Source organism: Triturus cristatus, chromosome 2_2 (assembly GCF_964204655.1).
Source record: "Triturus cristatus chromosome 2_2, aTriCri1.1, whole genome shotgun sequence".
In the NCBI taxonomy this organism is placed as follows: Eukaryota; Metazoa; Chordata; class Amphibia; order Caudata; family Salamandridae; genus Triturus; species Triturus cristatus.
Genome location: NC_140582.1, coordinates 1,171,253,727 through 1,171,273,510, shown reverse-complemented (window position 1 = coordinate 1,171,273,510; position 19,784 = coordinate 1,171,253,727). Strand labels below are relative to the sequence as shown.

The 19,784-nt window shown below is 44.0% G+C and overlaps 1 protein-coding gene across 11 annotated transcripts in view; it reads right to left on the bottom strand.

Annotated features, from left to right (window-relative positions):
- DYSF (dysferlin) overlaps positions 1 to 19,784 on the bottom strand; it is a 1,012,908-nt gene that overhangs the window by 797,735 nt on the left and 195,389 nt on the right. For all 11 annotated transcript variants that reach the window (XM_085642744.1, XM_085642751.1, XM_085642747.1 and 8 more), the window contains exon 2: positions 2,584 to 2,639. In XM_085642744.1, the coding sequence (XP_085498870.1) occupies positions 2,584 to 2,639 (56 nt within the window). The remainder of the gene's footprint in view (positions 1 to 2,583; positions 2,640 to 19,784) is intronic.

Below are 19,784 nucleotides of genomic sequence, written 5' to 3'. Positions count from 1 at the left end.
GGTAATTGCTGTTCCCAATATGGATACAACTGGCCCACGGGGATGATGGCCACAAGGACTGGCAGGCAAGCATCACTGTAATGTTCAATTTTTTACAAGCAGCCTCTGCACCTTAAAGCAGCTGGATTGTTTTACAAAATGTTTCCCATTTGGAAACGCTTCAGGGGGGATAAGGCAGTGGTCCCCTGACGCCGCCAGACACGATTCATGAAGAGGAAGCTATCCAATGGTGACAGACTTCCCCATTGCGAAAATGTTACCACCTCATTTGAAGAGTCAGTAGCATTTCACTCGTTAGCGACAGCAATTGGGATCGCAAACCACTGATACATCTCTTTGCGATTCGCAATTAGGAGGAGCGGTCCATTCATGCTCCTTCCTATTGGACAGTTTCCCTTTTAGGAACTGTGACAGGGGAGCAGACTGTGGTCTAAAGGGCACTGCCTACTCTCCTGGTGTCTTCTAAAAAAGTACCACCAGTATAATAAGGAACACAGGCTATTTTTCCGAATTGGGAATGCAAACGCAGCGCCTTGAGACCCTCACTGGTGAAGCAGGCGCGCTTTACAAATCTTGATTGATTGAATATCAGTCTGCTGTTTCTTGCAAGCCACCATCATCTATGTTTATAGCCAATCATAGAGGATTTCAGTTAACACCCTGACTAATTAATATTCATTAGGCAGGTTGATCTGTGACCGCCTGACACTGAAGAGTTTGCAAACCGACTTATTATTACAAAGGGCAAATTGCAAAATTACAGGCATGGTTTCAAAAAGTCAGGGTGCAACTTGCAACTGCTTTTTTCAACTGCCTGTTTGTGCATCAGGCCCTTGGTTGTCCTTTTAAAACAAACTATGGGTCATATCACCAAGGGACGGCGATAAATAACGCGAAGCGTGCTTAGCGCTTTTTTATTTATTGCCGTACATCTCTGGAATGTAGCTCGTTATTAACAACACGTTTCTCCAGGGCGATAAAAATTCCACCGATAGTGGGGAAATCGCCGTTTTGCAGGGAACATCGCTGGTTTCCCAGCGATGTTCCCTGCAAAAGGGTGATAACCTTGCTGATACGACCCTGTGTTCGTAGAAGCATAATCCACCCCCAATGTTAGGGATAGGTAAGTCTGCATTTTAGCAGACGTTCGTTTTTGGCGAAAACAGCGGTTTTCTCCAAAAACTAACGTCTGCTTAAATGCTGGGGCAGCCTTGTAAATATCACAATGTGCACATCAGCGATATTTGCAAGGTTGTACTGCCCAGTGACGCCCAGTTTGCATCTCATTAGAGATGCAAAGGGAAGCGTCAGGTAAAAGGGTGCTAACGTGCGCTAATGCATGTTATCACCCTCTTGTAAATAGGGCGAAAAGATTATCTCCGCTTTTTTGGCTTTTAAAGCCAAAAAAGCGGAGATAATGCCCTTGTTAATATGCCCCGATATTTTTTGTTAGAAGTAAAGCCCAGTTAGCTTATGTGCAGGCTATATTCCCACTTATGGCATAGGTTAAGCAGCTATGAAAGTAGTTGATATAAATACACACACATACACATATATATATATATATATATATATGTTGAAACATGATCGCTTGATTACACACGCTCACGAAATCTTATTCAACAATGAGAACTTATCGTGGCTTATGCTATGTAATAGCCCCCGTATGCTCAATGTCACGTGCTATAGGTGAATATGGCGCAAAATGTAAGCTAGTCGTCATTGCTTCTTTTAAATAGAAGAGTGGCGGAAGGCCAGAGGGATGCATCCATCTTCTGCTCGGATGAACGCCTGCAGCCTGTCGCTCACTCACTCAGACCCACCCTCCCTTGATGCCTTAGAAACACTTATCGTAAAGACAGACCAGCTGAGGAAGGCAGCCTTGGGAACTCAACCCCACATAACAGCTCAGCCTCTGAATCCTACACCAGCTGCGGCCATCACACCGACCTCAGGGGATCCGTGAAACAGAGGCAAGGGGCTGGAAGATAGTTACTGCATCTAATGCACCCCTGAGCCAATCCCGATGCTTGTTTCATTCAATCAGGCATGTAACACCCAGAGACTGAACAGAGGCAAGGGGCTGGAAGATAGTTACTGCATCTAATGACCCCTGAGCCAATCCTAATGCTTGTTTCATTCAATCAGGGATGTAACACCCAGAGGCTGAACAGAGGCAAGGGGCTGGAAGATAGTTACTGCATCTAATGCACCCTTGAGCCAATCCCGATGCTTGTTTCATTCAATCAGGCATGTAACACCCAGAGGCTGATTTCATATCTCACAGAGCAGCAAAATATCCGAGCTACACTCTCAATGATGGATCATTGGCCCTTGCAATGCGACATCTCACAGTTCACATTGCATAGTGTTATTGCTCTTCATATTATAGGATGTCCATAGGTGAAAAGCCGTGTAATCCAGCTATGTGGTGCCTTATGGATACAAAGATGCTTTTGTTTTACTTTACACATTGTCCCAACTCATAGTAGCATTTTCTTTATATTTGCATTGGCAACCTTCCGCTGACTCTCTTTAAATGTTATTTAAAGGATCAATAATCGAACCCACAGTAGCACATACCTCGTTCCATACAGGATTCAAGTTATTCTTTATCACCTTGGTTTTCTTTTTCACACCTGAAAAATAATAAGAGAATATTAATGTTGTAGGATGGGCGTGGTTAAAAAATCAAAATAGTTTACAAGCTAGTCTTTCTTCTATTTCTTTGCCTTTGTGGGTGTGACGCAGGTCTCTCTGTCTCATAGCAGTGCTGAGTGTGCCAATATATCTTGAGAAAGAAACTACTCAATGCTTGCTCTATGAAACGGTAGCTCAGATGCCAAATGCCGCCTTGTGATGACCCCAAAAATGTCAAAACTGGAACCAAAAGAGGAACTAGGCCAAGAAGGACTAACCATCACATAATATTTAGAAAAGAAAAGAAAATTGTTGAAGAGTGTCTAAAATAGTGAACTGTTCATAGTTTTCTCAACTCACACCCAACCGTCCTTCCATAGTCCCTAAAAGGTGATAGGAGACACAAACTAGAAGAACTATTGTCAAAGTAAGAGTGCTTTGACTTTCTTCTTCAACCGGAGAAAATTCTTTCCATTGAGGAGACCACACAACAAATAGGAAGGTAAAAAGAGCTGCAAAGAATTGTGGTGGCCTCGCAATGGCTTCGAGCATTGTGCTATAAGCCCACAAGTGCCACACTGACAGCACCCCCTAAAACCACATTGGACGACAGCCAAGAGTGCTGACCATCCATTTGTGGGTGGCCGCTAATGTCTAAAGTGCCTACAATGCCCACTTTACAGAGAGAAGCACATTTAATCCACATGCACGGAGGATCGTTCCCCGCTAGCAAGCTTAATATTGAGGCAATTGTCGCCCATTTTGATGCAAGGAGGTGCTTCTCCATAAACTGAAGTTGAAATTGAACATCTCCATTCAAGTACCATATTTGTAGAACCCGTTACCTAACAAAACACAGGTTTTTATCCTTCTTATACTATACCATATGTGGAACGTGTCAACGAAAGAAATACAGGTTTTATGTGGTCCCCTTAAGGATACTTCAGACAGAGAGATTTTCCTACATCATCTAAACTCTGACTCCCTCATGATTAACCAGGAGTTGCTGTTTGAATGGAATAAAGATAAATTACGTTGTGGGGAGATATTGTTTTTCCTGAAGAAGGTGCTTGTGAAAACAAAGAACCCACCGAAACGCGTCGATGCTATACAATCCAACACATTCGATCTTTGGAACATCTGCTATAACTTGAGAATCTAAAAGTATTTAGGTTGAGCAGACGATTTGTAATAGATTGGTGTTCCTTCAATGACATTATTAATTGTATAATGAACTCTCCCGCTATGTTTTAATGTTGATGATGTCTTACTTTTGATATGTATTTTAATGTTTTTAACTGAAGCATGTATAAATAACGATCCTTTATATATTGTGAACTCTATGACTACATATTAAATTTTATATTGGTATTGTGCATACATATTTTATTATATCTGTATTTTCTGTTTCGGTGATATGGGTTGATTCTTGGTTTGGACGTTTGAGAGCTGAATTATGTATCTGCCCAAAGGGAAAATGCCTCAGGGGATTGTTCTTGTGCAGGAAGGTGCTCCAATGACAGCACCTCATAAGATCACATTGGACTACGGCCAACAGAGGGCCGACCAAGCATTTGTGGGTTTGCTCTGGTGTCTGAAGTGCCTACAATTTCCACTTCATAGAATGAAGCCAGCTGTCAGCAACTGGCACCCTACTGCCCAATAGTCAGCATGCCCATGTTGGGGGGGCAGTGACAATACTTATTTAGAAACAATATAAAGGTAGGGCCCAAATGTTTGTCTTTGGAGTCCACTGTAGGTGCTGCCGAATGCCATGGCTGCCAAATATCAACTGTGCCCAGCCTTGATGCCACCTTATGCCTCTCTCCATTACTCTTCACTTCCTGTCTATTTATTTGATTCATGCAAGTTTTCTTCATCTCTGCTTTCTCTGTTTGTCACTGTTTTCCTTTCATTCTCTTCTATGTTCTTTCTCACTGTTCTGTCTTCCTCTGTCTTGCTCTGGGTCAAATTCTGAAGAAGAAACTATGCCTAGTGCCCAAACATGCCTACCATTTGCAACTGCCTGCACAATGTAAACATTAGGTAGAGGGCAATTTCAAACTCACTTTCTGTATTTCCCCAAAGCGTGGGCCACTAGAATGTTGCTGTCGGACAAACTGGGGCCGTATTACTGATATGGTGCACCTTTCATGTTTGCGCCACGGCACACCTTTCAAATGGAGCGCCGGGTGCAAACAAGGAAAGTGCAGCGTATTAGAATGAATGCGCTGCCGTCAGGACAGCCATGAACTCACGCTGCCCCCAGAACAGCACAAACAAGTGAAATATGGAGCAGCTGTATAAAAACTCCTCCTTAATTCAATGTGCAGGCGCAATCCACCTGTAATTTTAAGGGGGGTTTGAGATACCCTTGCAGGCGGGTGCAGTGAGTGGCTGCATCTGCCTGCAGAGGAATGTCTGAGGGAGTCCATGGGACCCCCTTCACCCCTCCCCAGAGGACTGCCTTTGGGAGGTGCACTGAAAGTGCACCACCTTTTTGCGGCGCACTGAAAGTGCGCCATCTTAAAAGCATGTTTGCCTCTGCTCCCACGTCAGTAATACGGCGTGGAAGCACAGGCAAAGTGATTCCTTCATTTGCATGTAGCCAAGCCCCCATGTAAATGAGGGATCACCCTCTAATAATAGCACTGGTGTAACATGTGCGCCAGCCCTATCTGTATTACGCATTGCATAGGGCCATGCCCCAATGCACAGGAGGGAACACCTGCTCATGATAGCGCTGGTTAAACATGCGCCAGCACTATCTGTATTACAGGAGTGGACGCACAAGTGCCTGCGGCCCCTTCTGTAATACCATTGAGGTCTGGGGGTACTCAAAGCGGGCGCACAAGCCCGTTCCGCCCCCTGCGCACAATGTATAATACAGGCCGTGGATTGCCAAAGTTGATAAAAGGAGATTCTTTCTTTGGGTGAAGAATAGAATTTCTGTAAATTATTTTGTGAGCCTTGATTAAGAATTTAAAGATTTTTGCAGACCCTTCTAGCTACTTAAGGTTTTTGAACCCTTGCTGTCTTGTGGTGAATATTTTTCTGATGGTCAGTCAGCTACTTAGATATAACAGCAGTCATTTTGTTTCCTGATGAGTGGTGGACCAGTATTTTTCTTCATGCAATACTTGCATTCCCTGAAGAGCTTGACATGGTACTGACTAGGGAGCCCAGCCCAATTTCCTGTCATTGTAAAGACCGATTAGAAGAGCAGCCCAGAAGTCTTTGGACTGAGAATTATGAGAATGAGCTTCCTGCAGAGTGAAGGAGGCGGAGTACACCCGCCTCTGACTGATGATTTCATGAGCTCTGACCGCCCTAAATCCCGCCTTGTGGTTAAAAAGACCCAGTCCAGTATCCCTCATCTAGGTCAGTGGTTCTCAACCTGTGGTCCGAGGACCCGTGAAGGTCCGTGAAGCCTACTCAGGCGGCCTGTGACTGCGTAGAGCATTAAATAATATTAATATATTAATAAAGTGCATATAAATAGAGAAGCAAAAAGTAAAGTTGAAAGTTTAAAACAGTCTGCAAATGTGAAGGAATTTGAAATTGGAGGCTAAAAGTTTATTTTGTATCCTCTGAGAGGTGCATCAAACAGAATATAATATGGACGATCAATGGCTTGGATTGAATTTGGGAAAAGCTCCAACCTTCCCATAAAAATTAAAATGTTCATTTTTAAAAAAAAAATTCTAAATGAAATAAAATATTTCATAATTTGTGTATTTGTTTGATGAATTCTTGTTTCTGTATTTTTGTGTATTGTTTTGCGGTTCTTATCATTGAAAATGGCCAGGCTGAGGTCCAGTATTGACTCAGAGGGGGTCCCCGGATATCAACAACGATTCAGTAGGGGCCCCCGGGTTCCAGTGATAATTACGTGGAGGTCCAAAGAGGTTAAAAGGTTAGGAACCAAAGATCTAGGTAGTGTTACGCCACTTGTGCCTCACTCAAAATTACAGTTTACCAGCAGAGCAGCTTGAAAGGCTAAATGCCTTTACGGCATTCAGTGGTTGTCTAGAAGAGTTTTCAAAAAGACCCTAGATATCATGCGTCACTTTTAGTTGGTTTAGTCTAAACTCAATACAAATGCACCCAAATAGAAGATGCCTTCACTTCTTTTGTATTCAACCTGGATGTCCTAAACTTGAATTACTTGTTTTATATAGCTCTTTACGCTGCACGTTTGTAGTTTCTAAACACTGCAAATAACAGGTGTTAGTATTACCCAATTTATTGGTTCTCAGTTACCTGACTTAGGAAGGATGGAAGGCTAACTCGGCTTTGCCGGCATTTGAACTCGTGCTCTTAGCACGCGGTGAACGTTCCATTCACTGTGCCATACACGAGAAACCGAGGATATTATCAGAAGATAATTGAGAACAAATGGACACTATTTCCTCATCATGTAGAACGTGGCACCAGAATGTGTCCAAAAACTTATAATTATCATTAATAAGTGGACATGCTTCTGGTGCAAAGCGATGAGCAGAGAGAATGCCACAGAGGCAATTTTTTTACAATTGCCTTTCACCACTTTTTTGCTTCTTGCAGTTGACGCTTTATGAGTGATGCGTATGACCGTTCCCAGATCCTGTGCTCACTGTGCATAGCACTCAAGTAGCACTTCACTGATGAGGTCCAAGCAGGATGAACCCTGTGTGGAGTTGGTAGCGTCCCATCTGCTGGGGACCTGGTCTGGCAGCTTGGGCTGGGCTGCTCCAAAGGAGCAGGACCGGTGCTTCATTTGAACCGGTGGTTTCCGGTGCTCGGCACCGGCATTTGATTATCAACACCGACACTTCTGGCTGTCCAGCACATGGTGGCACTGTCTGTCTAATTATGAAATGAGCACAACAACAGTTTTACCATTCAAAATACAATACAGATAGCTAATACCTGCCACTCAATCCTGGAATAGTCTGCATCGTCACACTTGTAGGAGTGTGATGCTTAATACTTGTGTTGGTACTGTCATTGGCAGCACTGGCAGGGGCAATGGGTGGTGCAAGCTACACTGGCCTCCTGAGAAGGGCCCTGGCACTTACTTTTTTACAAATTAGCCACTGAGCAGGACCAAGCCTGATATGCATATGTGTGGTCTCTTAATGGGCAAAAAACAATCGACTGGACCATCACCCCAATCGATAGCTTTTTATTGTGCAGTTTTATATAGCGCAAACGCGACCCGAAGGTATTGGAGCACGTTACATGAGCACCAGGTATGTTACACAAGGACACATTCATTTTTTGGTAGGCACAGGGAGATTAAGTGATTTGCCCAGAATCACAGGATGTTGAGCCGACGCCGAGACTCAAACCTGTTTTTTCAGTTCCAAAGTCGGCGGCTCTGGCCGTTACACCACATCCTCTCCCAGCTTGTAGCTGAGATTATTTCAAGAATGCCTTCCATCCCTTCATTGTTTGTGGTGGTAAATGTCCACAGAGCGACAGGACGTCCAGACGTGGTTCCTGTGCTCACTGTGCCAAAGGACTCAAGCAGCACTGATGAGGCCCAAGTGGGATGAAACCTGTCTGCCGTTGCTTCTGTTCCTGTCTGGAGGGGGGGGCAGGTGGGGGGGCTGTTCAGACTGGACTCTTCCTATAAGGCCCAAGACTGATTTGCATGGAGCTGGTTTTTATTGGGTGAAAAACAACGGACTGAAAGGTGGCACGAGCAGTCACCAGAGGCTGAAATTAGCGACCTTTTTATAGATTATTTATGCAAGTTTCCTTGCAGTTCAGCGGTTGTTAGCCCTCCTCTATCCTGTCATGTTCTACTACTTAGAATCCTACTCAATGACTTTAGTATCAAGATTCAGATCCATTCATCCACATGTCCATGACACTCAGCTCTACCTCAAAATCTACTCCACTCACATCATTCACTGACTCTCTACCTATAATGTTCTAATTCAGAACTGGAGGTCAAGTGCTTACTTAAAGCTCACCTAAACCAAGACAGAATTGCCCATGCTCACCAACAGCACCAAACAACCAGGGATTGCACCCTGGCTATTTGTTTTAAAATGACATCCCAGCAGGCAACCAAAGCAAAGTCACCTGGATTCACCCTCAATGCATGTTGTAAAGATATCCGGACGCAGGTAAGCTATCTTAAGTATCTTTATTAAGAAGTCAAGAGGACAGCAAGTGCGATACAACGTCAAAACCGTCATCCCTCAACTGCCCCACACAGAATCCCGGCACCACAATGCTCCTTCCATTCTCTTGACGTACTGGATTCCAGACGTCCAGGGAATGGAAGTGGAACCCAACACATCTTTCCCCTTAACAACGGAAATGAAAAAAGACAATAAAAACAATATATACAGAAAGTAAGGACAAATCAACATTGTAGATAAAACATGAGAATTATTGCAAAATATAATCATGCAATTTAGAAGGTAACTTGGTGATCCTGGAAGAAGGAGAACGAAAAGGAGAATTGGTGTCATTGTTAACATTCTTGCTAGATTGAACACCAAACCCATTTTGGACACAGCAATCTTCCCCTTGTTCCACCACTTGCCATCACTCAATTTGACAGCACCTTTATTAACTGTTACCACCGTCTTGAGAGCAGAAAATTTGGATTCTCCTTTGGGTAAAATCCTAGAACATTTCACCCTCACCATGTCCCCCACAAAAACATTCAACTGCTTGGGAACAGGATAGGACTGTGTTAGATCATACTTGTTTAGCGCTTCAACACTCTTCCTACCAACCTCATCGATTTTATCCTTGGCAAAACAAATCTTTGTTCGCCCATCCATCTTCTCAAAAGTTTAGAGGTAGGTATGCGATCCCATCCTCGTCGCCAGTGTAAAGGTATCCGAACACAGGTAAGATATCTTAAGTATCTTTATTAACAAGTCAACAGGACAGCAAGTGCGAACCAACATCGAAACCGTCATCTCTCAACTGCCTCACACAGAATCCCCGTACCACAAGGTTCCTTCCATTCCCTTGACGTACTGGGATTCCAGACGTCCAGGGAATGGAAGTGGAACCCAACACATGTCGTATAAAACCAAGCCAAAATGGTACCAGCTCTCCATTCAGAGAAGACTGAACCCCTTCCTACCGGAAACACACTTCAGACCAGTCCAATCCTTCAACCTCTCTCACCACATGGAGGAATCACTCTGCTCCACAATAGTGCACTATCCCGACCCACCACCAAAAGGCATCCTACACGCTGCAGCATTTTTAATCAAAGATCTGCACAAAAGTGGTACTCCAGCATACCTGGAGGAGAAAATAGCCAACTGATGGCGTCACTATCAAACCAGGAGCCAGAATACTGCCAGCCTGGAATCAAAGAAACGCAAAACAGAAAAAAGAAGGGAGGCTTTCTCCATATACACACCCGGGATCTGGACAAAAACTTCTCCAACTGTATGGCAATTCAGAAAGAAGCAGAAGACAAACCTCTTGAAAGAACATTGCGGCACCCTGATATCTTGCTTCTTTGAAAACAATCAAAAACAGTACACCAGGGTGCTTGCCCACTGTTCAGTGCTCCTTTGATCTATCAGAGGTTGCCAACCTTTTCTATAATGAGAGCTACTTCTGCTGAAGGAAAATCATCCTGATCTATTAGGAAATGTGACCACATTCATTAATAATACACTGGGGACCATTCCAACATTTTAGGCGGGGTTACCATAAGAAATGTCAAAAAGCAGCAACAATATGCCGCATATCGGTTTCTGATATACCATATTTCTCAATCAAATACATTTTCAATTTTGGATAAGCAAACTTAATTTTCCAATTTTATTTCTGAAAAAAAACAGTATTTTTGCCTTCAAAATATAAATGTTTATTTTAAGTAAATATACAGCCACCTGGTGCTGTCGTTGGATGCCTCCATGGCATTCGACTCTATAGAATGGCCATACTTATTCGAAGTTCTAAGCAGGGTGGGATTTGGCCCAACGTTTCTGGGCTGGGTGAAATTGCCATATACAGTCATACAAGGGCAAGTGAGAGTCAATAACTACACATCTCGCGCATTCACACTACAGAGGGGCACCCGGCAGGGCTGTCCTTTATCTCCACTGATATTTTCTCTAATATTAGAACCACTTGCTGCATGGATACGTCGAGACGTAATGGTAAGGGGGCTGAAATGGGCACAAGACCAGGAAGACCGCATATCCTTGTTTGCTGATGATGTACTATTGTACCTTGCCTCCCCCTATAAATCCATACACGCTGTCTTAAACATATTCACGAATTTCGGAAAATACTCTGGTTATGCAATCAATTGGAGTAAGTCGGTATTGTTTATGCTTCGGGGGCAGGTCTCTCGTCTCCCAGTGAATTGTACGATAGAAGTGGCTAGAGAGGGATTCCAGTACTTGGGAATATTTGTAACATCAGACCGTAACTTAGCACCTCCACTAGCCAGGCGAAGAGCGGATGTAAAGCACTGGCGGTCCCTACCCTTGTCCCTAGTGGGCCGCGCCGCCCTCTTCAAGATGCTGGCTCTCCCGCGCTTTCTCTACATTCTTCAGAACTGCCCCAACCGTGTCCCGGATGCATATTTCAAAGCAGTGGAAAGTGAGGTCCGTACACTGTTGTGGGATGGCAAGGCCCTTCGGGTGGCAATGAAAAAGCTAACGAAAAGTTGGTATGATGGGGGCATAGCTTTACCCAACCTTAAACTCCATTATTGGGCCTCACAATTGGTAGTGGTAAACCACTGGATGTACCACATCCCTAGTGATCCGGCATATGTTCTGGACAGATACCAAACAGACCGCTCGGGTTATCTAGGAGCCCTATATTAAAAAAACAGAAAACGTAGATATTTTGGACCCACCTCTCACACAATAGGGATCTGGCACCAGGTGAATTCTTGTCTGGGCTGGACTAACACCCTCACAAAAGCGACGCTATTGTGGTATGCCCAGAAACTTGGCATGCTATGCTATCAACCAGGGTTCGACAGGTGGGACATGATTGAAATTTCGGTGGTAGGAGATTTGATTAAAAAGGGTTCTATTCTTAGTTTTGAGGAACTCCGGGGACACTACCAAATGGCTCAGGGGTAACTGTTCAGGTACCTACAAATACGACACGCCCTACAGACGGCTTTTCCAAACCTCAGCTATACCAGAATCATCACCACTAGAAGACCAATTGCTAGATGGGCCATTACAATCGAAAGCCATATCTTTAACTTATAAAAAACTGTGTAACGACCTGCCCGATACTTTTAGCAAACTTAGAGAGCAGTGGCAAAGAGACTTGGGGCCTATTGATGACGAGGACTGGCAAACGGCTCTAATGTCCCCCAGAGAAGCAGCCATAACACTCCACTTCCGACTGATACAGCTTAGGATTTTACACCAGTCCTATATGACAGGGACCACCTTGGCCAAAATAGGCGCAAGAACTGATGACCTTTGTCTTAGGGGTTGCCAACTACCAGCCACCTTCTATCACACTATCTGGGATTGACCTGCTATACGGCATATATGGGAGGGAGCCACAACTCAAATTCAGACCGCACTGGGGAAGGAGGTAGCTCTTACACCACAACTGGGTCTGCTAAACATCTGGGCAGCGACGGACCTTACTGAAATTGAGCAACAGCTGGTAACGTTAGGATATACTCTGGTCAAGCGGGAACTGGCGAGAGGGTGGGGGGGGGTAACCCCACCATCCACTTTGGTATAGGCGAAAGAATTAGCCAAGTGCATGATAGCGGAGAAGGAAGTATTTATAACTCGGGTGCCCTAAAAAGTGGGACAGGAAATGGAACAAATGGAATGTCTATCGTGGAGACATAAGTCTATCCCCAATGGAGGAATTGGAAATGCGCAGAAGTGGGAACAGAGATGTAAACAATTAGTGTCTGTGCCTTGTTGACCCCTGAATGCTGTACAAAGTATGGATAACTGTAATGTATGCTAACCGGTACTGTATGTATGATTACTATTGAATTTAATAAACAGATTATAAAAAAAGTATATTTATATACAGCCACCAAACACCATCTTATCATTTTTATCAAGTACTAAGAATGTACCTACGCTTCACATGGACAGAATCTGTGTAAATGTTCAGACTTTACAATCACATGCCATGAATGCTCACTATAACGCCAAGGATGGCTATAATATCCCTGTAATGCTCACCATTATATTGGGTTCACCACTATGTGCTCAGTGGCAAGGCTGAACACTATGACTACCAGGATGCTTACAGTGCATCAGTCATGGCCATTATTATGCCAGGGCAGCCACCATTATGTCAGCAGTGGCAAAATTATGTCAGAATTGCTCACAATATGTCAGTAATGGCTGCCAGTATGCACAGCTATACCAAAAACACCCATAATATGTCACGGATTACAGCGATTATCCCATGACCTCTCTGTGCCAGCAACGGACACAACTGTACCAGAGATGAACCTCGTATGGTAGGTGGACTTTGACACCAGGTATAGCTTCCAGGCAGCAACACTGTCAAACATGACAGACAGACACACATATACATGTGCACACACAAATATGCATGCCTCAGAATTGGTTCTCAGTTCTGGGTCCACCCCCTGTTCTTAGCCCCTAGGGCACAGTTCTTCAAACTGTGGGGCGCGCCCCCCTGGGGGGGCGTGGATGGGTTCCCAGGGGGGCGCGAAGGCCTCTGCAAGCACATGTAAATGAAGACGCCTGGAAGTGCAGTGATGTTTATTTGCTGCATTTCCAGGCTGTCTTCATTTACTCCCAAGCCCTCAGAGTGCCGTGGGGCCAGAGGTCAGTGGGTGGGCTGCTGGGGGCTCGGCTGGGCAGTGTCTGGAGTCTTATTAAGACTCCAGCAGCCCCGGTTTTTCACAGGTCTTTAAAGACCATTTGCATACCTTTGGAAACTGGTTATGGAGGCTGTTTTTTCCAGTACCCCCTGGGCCCCGACTTTGCCTATTCCTCTTTACATTTGTATTTTACATATACTGCTGTAGTGGGAAAATGTATTTCATGAAAATGAATATAAAAAAGGGTTGCCAATAGAAAAATGCCAGCCATGTATGTTTAAAGAGCCTGCAAAGACCTTGCTTTGACACTAAATAGGGTCTTAAATAAAAAAGTATGTATTCATTTGTAATTTGACTTTCTGTCTGTTCCTTTTATTTTCAGTCATGAAACATTCAGGCAGTCCTAGAACACATTTAAAAGTGCTTTATATTTGCTCTTCGACGTATGCACAGATAAGTGCTGAAAATAGGGCTTTAGGTGACTGTTTATTTTTGTACCGTCTGCAACATCAAAATAGTGAGCTGGCAACCCTAATCATAAGACTGGAAGTTTGTTGCAGGATCAGCACATTATTTATTTCCTTCACCCTCGATTCCCTGATTTAATTCCATAATAGCAATAGTTTAACTTATATCTGAAACCCTACGCCCTGTCAATAACATGCTGATTAACTTAAAGTGTCTGGGAATTCACCCTGCATTCAGACAACTCACTCCTCATTCTCACCCTTCACTTTCACACTCACCCTGCACTCACAGCGCATAGTTATGGTTTTCCCGCATTTGCCACACAATCCATCATCTGCTGTATAATTTGCAGATTGAAAAATGCAGCAACACGTTACCTCATAGTGGAAGGCCCTTTGTAAATGTTGACTGGTCACCTTTCTGTTGCTTACTGCTATATGTGGGTGTTAATGTGGTACTTATGAGGGGCAATAAAGGCCAGGACAATGTTAACAAGTGTAAAAATAGCAAAATAGTGCAGTAATGCTATCACAAAATATGCAGCATAATTTGCCTTTGCTTGCTGCAGAATTTAGTCAACCATGCTGCATAATTTGGTCTTCTCCTGCCGCATAATTCCAATGGCCCTGTATATAGTGCTGTGAGGTCCCAGCCTGTGGCAAAAAGCACTGTGAATATGTAAGTCATTATTTTAAAACAGTATTTACATACTCTAAGCTAGGCAGCGGCGACATGATGCAGTGATTGAGATAAAACAAGTTCTTACAAAACATACTTTTTAGTAATAAGTAATCAAACTGTATCAAATGCAGACATTTTTGTAAGTGTCTCCACTAGTCAAGATCCCAGCTGATAACTCCTTTACATTACATCTTAGAAAGAATAGATCTTTGCCACCATAAAGCTTTAAGCAGATCCACTGGAATTATTCAGCAGAAGAGGACAACTTATGCGGCAGGTTTGACTAAATTATGCAGCAAGAAAAGGTAAATTATGCGGCACAACGCGCCACATTTTGTGGTTAGCATTACTTCATTATTTTGTCATTTTAACTCACGGTAACACTGTCAGGGGAAATATTTCACCTCATTAGTACCAGTGTAGCACCCAAATACAGCAGTAAGCAACCACAAGATTACCAGTCAATCTTTGCAAAGGGCCTTCCACTGCTCCGGAACACTTTGTCACGCTTTAAGTAACTTTTGTTACGTTTGAGCTAGAATCAAGTTTTTTTGTTGAAATCTGCAGATTATGTAGCAAATGCAATATACTGATAATTATGTGGAAAACGCTGCTGCAGAAACTCATAATTCCATGGTTTCTTTTTTAACTTTCTGCACTACCACCCGCACTTCAATTTCAGGCAGAGGCATCTCAAAGTCAGTATTAACCATTCAGGGGCAGTTTTTTTGTGAAAGCTGAGTCCATGGGGTGGCAGGTAGAAGGCCAGCAGGGTTGCATTCACATCCATATTCCTATTCCTCTCGATCCTGGGGCCTCACAGTAATGGTCTAGGAGACAGAGGAAAGGAGCGAAATTCATAGATATTGTCAAAGAGAAGGCCTAGAATAGGGAGCACTGTACGGGGACTCATTTTTATGTTTACAAATGGCCAGAGACCGCTTCTTCAGCGAGATACCCCAAAGAAGGGGACAATGTAAGTCTTTTTGTCTTTTTTAAAAGGGACATTCATTAGTGAAGCTGGTACTGCTGCCAAGTGTGTAAGTGGCCACTGCTGGTTATCATAAAGAAGCAGATGCAGCAGGACTGGGGCCCATGAATTTTGGGGGGCCCGCTGCATCACAATTATGGCCGTCAATCCTTTAAAAAAAAAAGGGGCATCAGAGCTTATTGTCCTTTCAAGCATTAGGACAGAGGTGATGATCCGTCATGGAGGGAAAGAGGTAAAAGAGGCAGAGGAGATAGCCTGCTACTCAGGACTGCAGTTATCATTAGTGCGGCAGGTGTAGTTGCATTGGGGTCAAAGAGTGTGAGGGGCTCACAACACCCCAATTATGGGGAGCAGTTTGTTTTGGATATCTGTTTTTGTTTGATGCATTTGCTGTTTTATAAGTCTCATATTTGGTGCAGTTCATAAGCTGTAGAAAAAGTATTCCTGAAATCATCTTATAAGCCCCGCTCCCTGCACGCAGCCATGTCCCTCCCGCTCCCCCAATCCTTGTCATGAAGTTTTGGAGGGGGGCCTGACCTCAAAACATTTTGCTTAGGGGGGGCTCAGAGTAAAAAAGTTTGAAGACCTCTGCCCTAGGGGATCATACATCCAACTAACACACGTTCTCACTGGCTCCTGGCCCCTGCCTCCCCACACTTGGTTGGCTCTGAAGGAGAGTGTGGCCTTCAACATCAATCGCGTTGTGACTTCACTAGATTGAGGGCGGATACATAAGGTCGTATTCCACGGTGTGTTTTGTGTCTTAGCAAGAGCTCCCTTCATTGGCTTGGATGGCGGCCACTCCAAGGGTCTTGAGATGAGCAGTGTTGTCTTCTTTAATATGCACAAACCCTCTGAATGATGGACTGGGCTGAGCCTCACTTTGAGAGCTATTTCAAGGGTGTTATGAGCCACCTATAGCTCCCGAGCTACTCATGGGAGACTCATGATTTATCAGAAACACAGCGAGGGCTTTTGAGGCTTATATGGAGCCCTACTGCTTTTCCCTCGATTTTTTTTTCCATTTTAATTATGGTATTGATTTTCAGGTTACACAAATAAAAAAAATCTAGAGAAATAAAAAAAATATGCAGGGATGAACGTTAGGGTGATTAGAATTCAACAATAATACTCAATATAATTGTACAAAACAAATTGCAAAATAATAAATATGAAACAGGAACATAGATATATATGTACGGAAGACTTGAAAGATGTAAAAAGGAAATCATAAAAGAAAAGGAGAAAAAGTCAACATTACTGATGACTAGCCATGGCTCGCTGCCACTCTGTTTTCTGTCACTAAAAACAGTGTTCTTTTAAGCAAAATGTTTGCCTCTGTTCCCAGGGCGCATAATAAATGTTCCTCTTGCAAACAACCTGGTACCCTCAATGTCCCCCAACCCCACTCCCCCCAAATCAATTCAGGCCTGAACCGCAATGTTTAAATTGCATTGTTATAGCACTTACTACCCCTGACGAGGTGTTGAATTTGAAAACTTCTGCCCTAGTGGGAGGGCTTTGGATCAGACTGAGGGGACGCTGTCCCCCAGTTTCTTACTTTTGGGTGAGTGATAGTTAACAAGAGACAAAGTTAAGATCGGTTGAAAAATATCGACATTTTTCCTAACAAAAGTTGGCCTCTTCCTATTAAAATTGGCGGAGCCGACAGCTGTGCACACAAATGCCATTCACTCTAAAAATAAAAAGGTTAAATAGATCATCCTTTTCAGCCTAAAAGTTCTTTAATGTTGTGCAGCAGGACTTTCCCGCCACTAGCACGTGCTTGGAATGTTGTATCATTTGATACTATGGACCTGCTCTTAAAAGTCCTCCCATGGAATGACGAGTGCTATCCCCCCGAAATGATGAACATGTCTTCGCCCTGCAGGGTACCACAGCAGTGTCCTCAAACCAAGATGGAGATTCGGGAGGCTCTCGTGTTGGGAGCGCGTGCCTTATGTGTCCTCGTGCCGGGTCAGTGCTCCTCTCGTGCAGGCTGAACGTGAGGGGAGGCACCGCCCCCACCTTCACCCACATTCCCCGCTGCAGCCAGGATTTCCTCGCAGGAAACTGAACGGCTGCACTTCGGCTCCACTGAAGAGCCTTGAGCCTGGGCCAGCCAGCCCCAGACACAGCAGCCCCGCCATTTTCCCAGAATGCCGTTTGAAGCTGAGATTAGCATGCCTTACTGCCATTAACGTGAGCGCTAATTATGTGCATACATTCCTGGAAGCACTGGGTGGAGCAACCCTAGGACCAGACATCCAACTGCACTATCTGCAGTGCACACAGACTGTGACAGGAAGGCCGCTGTGACAAAGAGATGTATTACCGTGTTAGATTACTCAAGGTCTTTCTACATCGTTAACATCTCTCTGGAGCAGCTAAGCTTTATTGCGATAGGCATAGGGTCCGGGAATATTCACGCCAGAATATATACCACTGACAGAAGCTAAGGCAATTCAGTGTTCAATCAAGAGATGGCCTTCAAATAAACATATGCTAAGCTAATAAAAATAGTATTTTCCAAATAGAATGTTATCTTAAACGTGACTTTGTCAGCCAAAGATATTTGACATCAGTGTTCAACAAATACAGACATTATTTGCCCAGTTTGTGGCTCTTGACTGTGAAGTAACAGACCCGTACACCAGTGAAATAGCTGTTGTGAATTAAGTGCTCACTGATGTGAAATTTGCAGGGTCGAATCCCAACAAGTTTAGCTCAGTTTTTCACCCTCCCGAAGTCTACAGGGGCCTAGCTATGAATAGTGCAGTAAGAGCAGTGGCACCAGGGACAAAAAAAGCCTGGGTGTCCCACTGATCCCTAATTATTTCTGTATTTCACTACCCAAAAAGCAGCCAGGGCTTTCACTGCTTGCACACAGCTGTATTTCAATCACACGCTATGTTCTGGAAGAACATAAAATTCAATAGGTGATAATGATCAACCACCATATATAAGAGAGAGGTAGGGGGAGAGGGGCGAGAGGAGAGGGGAGAGGGGGGGGGGAGAGAGAGAGAGAGAGAGAGAGAGAGAATGAATGAATGAATGAATATATCAGGTACCCAGGGCCTATGTTCCTTCCCTAAAACTGTGTTGAAACCTAAACCCAATTGGCATCTCTGGCCACGTGTCAGCCCCTGGTAAATGGTACCTTAGGTACCCAGGGCCTTGTGACCAGAGAAGGCCCCTAAGAGCTGCAGCACTTATTGTGCCACCCTTAGAGGCTGTGTACCCCGACACACACACACTGCCCTTGCAGGCTGAGTGTCTGGGTGCAGAACAAAACAGAGTCGACATGGCACACATCCCTGTGTAATAAAAATCAAAACAACGAAATAGTGTGCCTAGGAATTATTGGTAGAGCACAACTGCAGAAACCAAATAGGTTTCTTAAAAAAGCCCTCACTCACCAACCTGGTTGGTGACATGCTTCATCATTGGGCCCCACCGGGAGAGGCCGAGTGCCACCCCGGTGTGCTACGACGCCAGAATTACTGCGGAGCTGGTTGTGTGTGTGGTGGGTAGTGGAAGTGATTGTTAAAAATGTCTGGTTTGTGTAAAAAAATAAACTTTATTAGAAGCCAACCAGACATGTATAAAAACAAAGTGTAGGACGTAAGAGCTGAATAAATAGTTCAGCCAGGTCCTTTATGATATGGTCAATATGTTTCTGCCTATGTGTTAATTATAAACTGGCATTCGTCAGGACCAAAAAGGGGGGGGGGCGTGAGAACCTCGGAAGTATGGGCGCGCTAAGGCCCACCCTGACCTGAGGCTATAAATGTGAAAAGAATATAAAAAATATTTATATATCAAAAAATAAGAATTATTAGGTGACTCACGCAGTGGAGAGGAACCGAGTTTATTCTGGGTAAGAACATCGAATACACAGACAAACAAAGAGAGAGACAAACAAGTAATGATTATACTTAGTTATAAGAGGTTGTCATCGTAGGATATTCAAATAATCGTGCTCTACGTAGTGCCCTTAATCGGTAACGCTGGTCAACTGTGCTGTTGTAATGACAGAAGAGATGCATACCACACAACGAAATGCGATTCCTAAACGTAAAACAAATAAAGGATATGGAGAGCCCTGGACGATTATTAGCATTAGCCATAATCCTATGTGGTGAAAGCACTAAACGCGGTAGAAAGACACAGTGTTAATGGGCACTGAATGCACGAAAGATAAAAAAGGGGTCTCACATGGGG